This window comes from Gigantopelta aegis, chromosome 13 (genome assembly GCF_016097555.1).
Source record: "Gigantopelta aegis isolate Gae_Host chromosome 13, Gae_host_genome, whole genome shotgun sequence".
Lineage (NCBI taxonomy): Eukaryota > Metazoa > Mollusca > Gastropoda > Neomphalida > Peltospiridae > Gigantopelta > Gigantopelta aegis.
This window is the reverse complement of record NC_054711.1, coordinates 32,514,477-32,526,286: the sequence shown is the minus strand read 5'-3', so window position 1 is coordinate 32,526,286 and position 11,810 is coordinate 32,514,477. Positions and strand designations below refer to the sequence as shown.

The following is an 11,810-nucleotide window of genomic DNA, read 5'->3' as shown; positions in this document are numbered from 1 at the left end:
TGTTTCTAATACCACAAACTGCATTTTACATATTTTAAAAAAAACGCACGTGCGTCTGAGAAGTAACGGTTATAGAGTCGAGTTTTAGTCTATTGTTAACTATATTTCACCGTTTCAACATCACAGACTCTTGTTTCAGTCTCTTGTAATGTCATACAAATGTGTTACAGGTTTGTAACTTAACCAAACTTAGTGTCCATTTTTACACGTTGAAACTAGGGTCTGCACCTTTAAAATCTCTAGTTTTGGTAGAAGTTTTCAACCCACAAATATTGACACTAACTTTAATTAATCTACAAACCGGTAACACATTTGGATAAAGTTTCTCTAGAATAATTTTAATAAGAGTGAGATATTGAGACAGAAAATACTCTTAAAAAAACACTCATGCTTGTCTCCATAACCTTTATTTCTCAGAGGTACATGCATTTAAAAAAACATAAAATAACACCAGAATTACCATTTTGTTTCAACTTATTTTCGTGCTTATATCCAGTTAAGGTGTCTATGCAGGACAGAGGGTTAGTTTTTAGTTGTTAGTGAGAGACAAGAGGATATAGTTGTCTTACACCTACCCATTGAGTCTTTAAAACTTGCTCTTGGTGGGAGCCAGTACCGAGCTGCGAACCCAGTACCTACCAGCCTTAATTCCGATGGCTTAACCACGACACCGTTGAGCAGGGGTTCAAAAATCCCGATGTTGTGCCAAGTGGAAATTTCAAGTAATTATGTTAACTGCATATGCCCGATGACAAGTGACTAATTAACACCTAAAACTGTTTTTAGTTTAAAATTTTGTTACAAATCTCGGTAAAACCTTTGGAAAGAGTTCCGATCATTTGAGCATTTACATAGCTCTAAGGAGAACTAACCCTAACCCTAAATGGTGAAACGATCAGAACTCTTGCCAATGCGTTAACAACACAGTAGCGGATCTAGAAAATAATAAGAGGGGGTGGTTGGATTGGGATGGAGTGAACCGGTGGGGGCTGAGCCATGGTAAATGTTCTGAGGGCTAAGCTAGGCCCCTGAAGTTTCCGACGATCTAATTCCTAATTAATAATAGTTTGACTGAAATTGTACAAGTAATCGGTTCGATAATCTTCAAACTTGGAAATAGCGTCCAATACACTTTACAGCTTATGTATAGGGGAATGTCCGAGTAACTCTCCATTCCTGAAAAATAATGGAGATGAGTCCCATTATTTTTCAGGAATGGAGAGTTACGATGATATTCCCCTACTTAAAATACACCACTGAGTAATAATTTTATGTGAATATATGTTACTGTTAGTATGGAAATTAACACAAATGATTTTGGTGGGTTAATTAAGTAGGGTTTCATTTCTCCATTACTGAAAAATAATGTTCATTAAAAAACAATACTGTGACTTCGCAGGTGTATTTTAAATAAAAATAAAATATACATGCCTTGTGATTGCAATCAAAATGTTTAATCCTTGCAAAAATTGTCATATTCAAATTACATTAGACGTTAACGCAGTAGACTCTGCTCTTTGCAAATGAACTTGAACAAAGCATACATATTATTGAACTGTATCCTTATAAAAGTTGCAAGATATTTTAGTTTAGATATCATACACCTTTTAACAGAACACACTTAATGTTTTTCAGTACTTTGCAAATGTAAAATGAACGGGTAAGGTGAAGTTCGATTTCATTAGCCCTACATCATAATCATGATGGTGCAATGACCTCTAAGCATACATGAATATATTAATTGTTTCTTCTTTATTAATAGTTTTTAACAAATAAATTATGCTCAATAAATTAAAAATACAAGGCTGCAATCGATGTATGTCTGTTGTTTACCAATCATGCACTATTTAAAAACATTAACAGATCTCATGTTTACTTTGAGCCCAGCCATGACTGTTTGTGAGAGACTTTTCTCAGCTATAAACAGGGTAAAAACATCCCAGAGAAGTGTTTTGGGGCAGAGAATGTTAAATGTTAACTCACAATAATAACACATGGGCAAAAATCCATAAAAAAAATTCAACCAATGCCAGCCACAAAAGAATGGCTCACAAGTGGATTGGGTTCTTGCCACATCCACGGCCACCAATAATTATATTGAGATGAACAAGTGGACATTACCAAACAAATAACAAATTTTAAATCAACAAATGGAACCTATTTAAAAAATAAAGTTTAAATCAACAAATAGAGAAGACAGTGGATACTACATGTACTGGACAGACATATACATTTAGTACTTCCTGAGTAAGTGTTGTAACCTATTGGCAAAATTCTTTATCTGTGCAATCAAACCAATTACTTTCAATGTTATTACATTATTAAGCACTGTATTAAATTACATAGGAGTAACACAACTGGTTACGTTAAGAAGTATGGGCAAGTGGAAAAATATATGGGGCAAGTGAATATCTGATTGGGACTTGCCCTGTGGCAAGTAATGTTTTTGAACATTTTTGAACCCCTGCACTGAGGCCGGTAGGATGACCAGAAAGATGTATGAAAATGGATAATCCAAATAATAATATCTAAGTAATGACTGATTTCAGTTATTCAAAATGGCTCAAGTAGTGTTAAAACGTAGGGTCTGTCACTGTCAGATGGTAAATAGAGGTTATTACCAGAGTGTTTTTCGGTATCGTCAATACGTTTTTTGTTTTCTGAACGCTGGACAGCTTTCAGTGTCAAATTGCCATTGAAATGTTTTTATTTGATGACTATAAATGCATACGTCAATCATGGAGTGTCACCCAAGTACGTTTGCTTAAATGTCAATAAACCTAGTGCCGAGACTTCAACTAATTTACATCTAATTTGCAAAGTTATCAAATTCTTAAAGTATGTGATCTGAAAAATATCACATACTTTGATTGCACTAAAAATGTAAGATATTATATGATAAACTCATTATATTGATAGTGTGTTATTACTTTGTATGTGCATATCTCTCCTTTGCTCAGTTTGTATGATCTATGTCGGTCAGTATAACATTCTCTGTCTGCTTGTAAGGTAGGTTGGTGATATTCCCACTCTCTGTGTGAATCTGAATCATTATCACCAATCTACCCTACATGTAATTATGTGTGTGTGTGTGTGTCTCTCTCTCTCTCTCTCTCTCTCTCTCTCTCTCTCTCTCTCTCTCTCTCTCACTCACTGTCTCTCACTCACTGTCTCTGTGTGTCTCTCTCTCTCTCTGTCTGTCTCTCTCTATGTCTCTCTCTCTGTGTGTGTGTCTCTCTCTCTCTTCTCTCTCTCTCTCTCTCTCTCTCTCTCTCTCTCTCTCTCTCTCTCTCTCTCTCTCTCTCTCTCTCTCTCTCTCTCTGTCTCTCTGTGTGTGTTTGCTTTGTTTGACTCTGTCTCTTTCACAAAGATGATGTCGTTTATGACGATTCTTTTGTTGTTTGTACATATCATATTTAGAGGTACAATTGTACAGTTATAAATTTCATGTTTCACGTATTATGTTTATATCATCTGTTTTAGGCAACAAGACACCAGTCTCTGACCTATGGTTGCATTGTAGAAAATCACGACACACATGAGGTATATTTACATAAATTGACGGAAGTGCAAACAAAGGGTTTGGCAGTTTTCTTAAGTGGGATGGGGCATGGTCAAATAAACAACCAGTTTGCTTTATCGACAATTGCATATCGAAGTTTGTGGTACATGTACATATACTATCCTGTTTGGATGGTGCATATAAAAGATCACTTGCTACTAATGGAAAATGTAGCAGGTTTCCTCTAAGAATATATGTCAAATGTGCTCTAGTGGTGTCGTTCAACAAAACAAACTGATACATTTTTCTCGACAAGTACATGTATAATATGTTGAAATATGTTTTTGAAATTATTATTATTTAATTGTTTGTTCTCATGTAACCATGCTTGCCAATTAAATGACGATTTCAAGGTGGAAAAAGAGGCACTTTTTAATATTAAAATATTAAGATTTTAAAATTTGTTCATTTTAAAAAAAAATACCAGTTATTAAAATTTCAAAATCTATCTCCTAAAAATTTGGTTCAAGAATCTATAATTCTAAACCTTGATAGTAGAATTCTCTTTTATAAAATTCTCTTCGCAGATTCTCCATTACGTTGAAAAGCCAGAGACATTCGTTAGTACGACTATCAACTGCGGAATATACCTTTTCTTTCCCCAAATATTCGAAAAACTTGAGGTGGCATTCAAACAGAATTTGGAAGAAAACTATAAGTAAGTTTGATTGTGTAACAGGTTGTTTATGTATTCATGCAGGTGGTTTTTCATAACTCAGTGTGTACATGATATCGGTTTATGAGGTTTGGTTAAGTTCATAGGATTTCAATCTGTTTCCACCCTTTCTGTTAGTTTCTTCCGACTGTCTTCTGAGCTGTCCACACTTCCTCCACGGGTGCAGTCTCTATGTATTTCCTGCACCCACCTGGCATCCTCATACTCTGCCGCTAATAAAGCTGGTCTGACCCATGGCACTAACTAATGACTGCCGGTGGTAGGTGAGTATAGTAGGTGGTTACAAGTGCCTTTTGACAATGCCAGAAGTAACTACTGAACACTCCCTGAAGTGGTCAGACTAAGCCCACAGCTAAAAGCTGGTGGGGAATGGCAAGTGTGTGGCTCATATAACCACAACAGGCAAGCACCTGTTGTAGTTGGAGAGACCAGGACTGGGATGTGGAGATGGACAGCGAAAGTTAATACAGCAGTCAACTTGAGGGCTAGATATAGCTCATAGTGAACACAACAATGCACTAAATTATCTACAAAAATTGCACAAATAAAAATGGAGAAAGTTAATGCCAATGTTAATTTTTAGAACAAACAAAAATATAGATAAAAATAGCCCTTCTTAAAGCAAGAAACACATAGACGTTGGAAGATGCCAGCACTTGGAGGGGCTGAGTAATATATTACTGGTGGGGGGAGAGTTGGGGGCATGTATTATCATCACAGTTGGAGTTGTGTCCCCCTGCACACACACACACACTTTAATGCTTATGAATGAGACTACTGTTTGTAAACTTGCAAATATTATCATAATTATAGTAAATGACTCCTAATTGATCAGGTCAACTCCCTGTTCATATAATGTCCACTAGCATTACTATTTAAAAACCATCATGGGCGGGATGTAGTCCAGTGGTAAAGCACTCGATTGATGCACGGTCGGGTTTGGGTTGGGCTATTTCTCGGTCCAGCCAGTGCACCATGACTGGCATATCAAAGGCAGTGGTATGTCCTGTCCTGTCTGTGGGATGGTGCATATAAAAGATCCCTCCAAAACTACATGTATGTATCAAAATTACCAAATGTTTGACATCCTAATAGGCAATGATTAATAAATCAATGTGCTCTAGTGGTGTCGATAAACAAACATTTGCTTTTAAAAACCATCTGTTTATGTACACATATATCTGTTTAAATTCATTCTATACACTTAAGACTTATCTGTTATTTCTTTTATGTTCAAGTGGATATGAACAAAACATCATTAGCAAGCTGTGTGAATAGGCGATGCCGTTCTCACATAAGCTTGTCTATTATTTGTTTGCTGATACTCAGATGAATGTAAGAAAAGTAACAGACAATCCTTAAAGGGACATTCCCGAGTTTGCTGCATTGTAACAGGTTTCTAACTAATAAAATATTTCTACGATTAAACTTACATATTAAATATATTTTCTTGTTTAGGATGTCGGTGTCTGTATAGACAATGTCTTTCTGGCCGTCTTAATGTTTGTAAGAAGCCCAAACTGGATTTTGTCTTCAAATAATTTTGTATGTACGAAATGTTTTTTTTGTAAGAAATATAATGAAATGTAACCTACATGTAGTACAAATATTAGAACAACCAGAAACACTTTTAATATGCAGCCAATAATATTTTATGCATAAAAATATATTTGATATGTAATTACAATCGTTAAAAAGTCTCTGTTAGTCGATAACATCTTAAAAATTGCAGCAAACTCAGGAATGACCCTTTTAAATTAAATTTGAAACATATTTACTAACAATAACACTAAAAGTGCATTTTTTATAGTGAAATATTCTTTTGCTCTTAAACAGTGTCACTCAAGAAAACAAAGCACCAATATAAAGTGATGTCATCAAATACATGTATGACATTCGCTGACAACGTTATGTTTTTTTATGTTCATCAATAAATGAACAAATTTGCATTGCTAAGACCGGACCAGTGGGATGATGATAAATCGTAATGAATGTAATGCTAATTTAATTACAGCCATTTGAATGACCCGTAGTATGTTGAGACCAAACCATTGCAGTGGAGGGGAGATAACCGTCAGGGCTTATCCAGGTATTCTGTGGGTTCAAACTTAACGACAGCACCGGTGGCAATTGGCATCATTGAGATATGAATTGTCGTAGGTAGAGAACATCACTGATGTCACTTTTGTGCCATCAGTTAAACTCCTCAACAATGGCAAAATGTATTTTATACCTGGTGTAGATTATCTGCCAATGTTTAACATTTGTACATTTCAAATATGTTTCCATACAGCAAAATAACCTTTCAGTCGTGTTTATTTGCTGCAGATGTTATTTTAAAATAATAATTGCTATAAGCAGGATAAAAATTGCAGTCTGTGGGCTGTTTTACCCATGGCAATTCTTTACAAAATTGCAGTCTGTGGGCTGTTTTACCAATGGCAATTCTTTACAAAATTGCTGTGGGAGACAAATTCTAAAGTTCGAGCCCTGCTAGGTCCCAAAAGAAAGTGGCACAGAATATTCCCAATTTCTGTACCGTACAAAAAATTCCCAATATATATATATATTTATTTATGTCTGTTCTAATAAATTAAGTTAACAATGGTCTATACTGCGTCGTTCAGCATGTCAAGTATGATTTAATGCATGTAGCATTAATTTTCCTAATCTCATCGGGCGTCGAACCTTGGCAAAATATCCTGGATAAATCCATGCCCTTAGGTTATAGGACAGGTTAGTATATAATCTTCGGAAAGGACACCCCTTCTGAATATTATGCATTGCCTCATCTCCATTTGAAAGGCGATATACAACTACATGTACTTCCCCTTTAATATATAACTGTATCCTCGAACCCCGTCCCCCACAGTTGCTAGCATCTTCCGACACCTATGCAGTAGATTGTTTTAATTATTATACATGTAAGTGTTAATAGATCCAGTTAAAATAAGTACTCAGGCCTTTGAAAATTGTGAGAATAATCGTTTCATTCACGCAAATCTAATTTTGCATAGCCTATTTTTTGTTTGCGCAGAATTTGGAGCACAATTTATTTGGATATAATGGGTTATACAAAAAGGAAATGGGTTACCTGGATTTATTTCTGCGTAACCGATAAATGGGTCTTGCAGATTTTCAATTCTCAGAGGCCTGGTATTTAGGATTTAATCACTGTTTTTTATTCATTCCACGGTTATTATTCTGTTTTAGTTGCGGAGAATTTCTTAGGTATGTACTCGAGAATGCACCATCTTGCATGCGTCCTGATTGATGATATGGTTTTGTTGAGTCGTCTGATAAATGTAGAAATATGATTGTGCCCCCTCCCTCGGACGTATCAGTTGATAGATCTGATGTTAGCCAATGATGTTTCAGGTCTTGGTGATGTTTCCATGGATTCAGTCAGAATGTCTTTAATCTTTTAACATGTTAGGTACACTGGGTTTTGTTATAACATGTTACACTGGGTTTTGTTATAACATGTTACTCTGGGTTTTGTTATACAATGTTACACTGACTTTTGTTATAACATGTTACACTGGGTTTTGTTATACAATGTTACACTGACTTTTGTTATAACATGTTACACTGGGTTTTCTTTTAACATTTTACACTTGGTTTTCTTTTAACATGTTACACTGGGTTTTGTTATAACATGCTACACTAGGTTTTGTTATAACATGTTACACTGGGTTTTCTTTTAACATGTTAAACTGGGTTTTCTTTTAACATGTTAAACTGGGTTTTCTTTTAACATGTCACACTGGGTTTTGTTTTAACATGTCACACTGGGTTTTGTTTTAACATGTCGTACTGGGTTTTGTTAAAGCATGTCACACGGGGTTTTGTTTTAACATGTCACACTGAGTTTTGTTAAAGCATGTCACACAGGGTTTTGTTTTAACATGTCACACTGAGTTTTGTTTTAACGTGTCACACTGGGTTTTGTTTTAACGTGTCACACTGGGTTTTGTTAAAGCATGTCACACTGGATTTTGTTTTAACATGTCGTACTGGGTTTTGTTAAAACATGTCACACTGGGTTTTGTTTTAACATGTCACACTGGGTTTTGTTAAAGCATGTCACACAGGGTTTTGTTTTATCATGTCACACTGGGTTTTGTTAAAACATGTCACACTGGGTTTTGTTTTAACATGTCACACTGGGTTTTGTTAAAGCATGTCACACAGGGTTTTGTTTTATCATGTCACACTGAGTTTTGTTTTAACGTGTCACACTGGGTTTTGTTAAAGCATGTCACACTGGGTTTTGTTTTAACATGTCACACTGAGTTTTGTTTTAACGTGTCACACTGAGTTTTGTTTTAACGTGTCACACTGGGTTTTGTTTTAACATGTCACACTGGGTTTTGTTCAAGCATGTCACACTGGGTTTTGTTTTATCATGTCACACTGAGTTTTGTTTTAATGTGTCACACTGGGTTTTGTTAAAGCATGTCACACTGGGTTTTGTTTTAACATGTCACACTGGGTTTTGTTAAAGCATGTCACACTGGGTTTTGTTTTAACATGTCACACTGGGTTTTGTTTTAACATGTCACACTGGGTTTTGTTAAAGCATGTCACACTGGGTTTTGTTTTAACATGTCGTACTGGGTTTTGTTAAAACATGTCACACTGGGTTTTGTTTTAACATGTTACACTGGGTTTTGTTTTAACATGTCACACTGGGTTTTGTTTTAACATGTCACCCTGGGTTTTGTTTTAACATGTCACACTGGGTTTTGTTAAAGCATGTCACACTGGGTTTTGTTTTAACATGTCACACTGGGTTTTGTTTTAACATGTCACACTGGGTTTTGTTTTAACATGTCACACTGGGTTTTGTTAAAACATTTGTTTTAACACAGTTCATTAGGCCATAATAAAGTAAATGCTAGAAATATTTTCATCTAAATGTTTTTCAAAATGGGGGCAGGGGAAGAATACAACTTTATTTTTTTATTTTTAAGACATTGGAAACATTGCATACTCTGCCCCTTTGTGTTCTCACCTTTATTAAGCAGTGACAGTACGTGTCAATGTTCTCATTAAAGTTTTGAGTTTAGATCAACTCACTAACTATAAATCCTAGGTCAGTGTCAATGTTCTCATTCAAGTTTTGAGTTTAGATCAACTCACTAACTATAAATCCTAGGTCAGTGTCAATGTTCTCATTAAAGTTTTGAGTTTAGATCAACTCACTAACTATAAATCCTAGGTCAGTGTCAATGTTCTCATTCAAGTTTTGAGTTTAGATCAACTCACTAACTATAAATCCTAGGTCAGTGTCAATGTTCTCATTAAAGTTTTGAGTTTAGATCAACTCACTAACTATAAATCCTAGGTCAGTGAAAAATGATTTATAGTTGCATCATGAAAAAAAATGTGGTAGGCAAAATGTTTGCACAGTTTTGGGTGGGTTTTTTTTATTGCCAATAAAAACTTTGTTTTAAATTGGGCTGGCCTTTATCCGTGGGGCGGATAGTGTTGAAAGTTTAGAATTTATTTTATTATGGCTTTAAATATGGTTGCATGATCCAGTTTCTATGTGGTTAATTTACAATAAAAGAAGGCTTCGTTTATTAACATCCCAGCACAATGTTTAATTAACCCAGTTCTGTGTTTAACATGTCGGCCTGTTAATGTGTATGATCAAGTTATCATGGTGTACTGTAACGGAATGGTTTGTTTCTTGTTGCCCTCATGTATAGTATTTAATTAAACAGCTGTTTTTAACATGTTGCCTGGCTTATTAGTGTGGTTGTATGATAAAGTTATTTTGTAAGTGGTACATGTATGTTCACTACAGGAATGGTTTGTTTAATGATGCTCAAGCCCCAGCACATTGTTGACTAATGGCTGTGTTTAACATGTCCGCTCGTTTAATGTGGCTGCATGATCAAGTTACTGTGTGGTTTATATAGTGTTCCTGTCATCAGTTATAAATATAATCGATTGTTGCGGAAAATGTTAACAATAATTGTTCCTCCAGTTTATAGTCCATCCCATCCTCCTACCAAAAAGCTATTTTGTAAATCATTTCAGTGTGGTTTGACGTAAAAAGAAGAATGGTAAAAGTGTTTTGGAAATAATAAAAAATGTTTTTTTTTTTCATCATTTCAGTGTGGTTTGACGTAAGAAGAAAAATAAAAGTGTTTTGGAAATGATAAAAAATTGCTATTTGTGTGTGCAATTTAGAAAACAATCGGCTCAGAAATAAATAACTAGTAGTAAATTTCTTAGTATGAAAAAAGGCATTCTCTGTTGGACGGACTATAGATCCACCATCTATGTAAATAAAAATATACTGGAGTTGGTGTTTGCTGATTGAAAACATATCTTATTGCATAAACAATAAAAGGATTGGACACAAGTTTTCCAACTTACTAGACCCCCTCCATATACATACAATATAATGGTGACAATTACTCAGTTATAATATAATAGTAATATATACATATACACTATGTAGGTGCCAAAAAAGTCGGGGACACACACAGTACATGCATAAATATATATAAATCATATCTGCTTTCCCCCACCCCCCACTTCCTATGCCAGTGATATATGTAAATTGTATATAAATTTATTTCAGTAACTAAAGGGGTGTTTGTTTTTATGTATACTTACAAAGACAAAAGATATAAAATTTATTAAAGGTACAATTAATAATGTGTAGGGTTTGTCCCGGTGAATACCACAATTACATGTGGGTGCATGCATGGTCCTTAAAATCCTTGTAGTGTTTGTTTAATAATATACAAGTGTACAAGTGTGCGTATAGCATGGTGATGTGGTACAGATGTATGTAGCGTATTGCAATGTGTACGTGTTGTGCGTTTAACATGTATACATGTATGATTACAAGTGTTACATACAAATGTTTATTCTATTATTTACCCATGATGTCTTTGATGTGATAAACCCTTGTGATAATTTTAGTGTATTAACCCAATTAATAATTTGCAGTCTCTAGGTAATGTGTTGCTGTGGATGGACCATTTGCTTACAAGCCAACAAGACCTGTGTATCTGAGCATAACGTTTTCAAAGATTTAGTCAAACTAATTTGTGCTAATCATGATCATGTCATATTACTGATGGTGGTGACTTTAGTACTGTGATTTACTAACAATTTAATTAAAATGTTATTTTAGAAGTGTTGTAGGACCAGGGATAAATGGAATTCGCTACTCAAGTTTTTTAATAGCCCTATGTAAAATATCAACCTCGGCTTGTTAATTGGTATTTGTCTAGGCAGAGCCTCGACAAATACCAATTAACATAGACTCGGTTGATGTTTTTTATATTAACAAATACTCATGACGAATCCTCTATATGTACATTCGCATCAAAGATATTTTTCTAACAGATTTGAAAGTCTCGTCCTAAGTTCTGTGAAATATTTAAGTGATCAATACAATTTTGTGTATTGATTTTAGTCCCAGTAAATGAAAGTTGATATTTACCAGGGGGAAAAACAGGAGTTTATTACTCTGATATTTCAGTTCCAAATCACTAAAATGTAGTGTTATGTGTGTTACATAAATCTATATGTATGTTACGC

At 34.8% G+C, this 11,810-nt stretch overlaps 1 protein-coding gene across 1 annotated transcript in view; it reads left to right on the top strand.

Moving 5' to 3' along the window:
- Positions 1 to 11,810, top strand: part of LOC121387454 (mannose-1-phosphate guanyltransferase alpha-B-like) — a 41,288-nt gene that overhangs the window by 14,577 nt on the left and 14,901 nt on the right. The window contains 3 exon segments of the mRNA XM_041518573.1: positions 3,484 to 3,543; positions 4,090 to 4,220; positions 7,452 to 7,469. Coding sequence (XP_041374507.1) covers positions 3,484 to 3,543; positions 4,090 to 4,220; positions 7,452 to 7,469 — 209 coding nt within the window.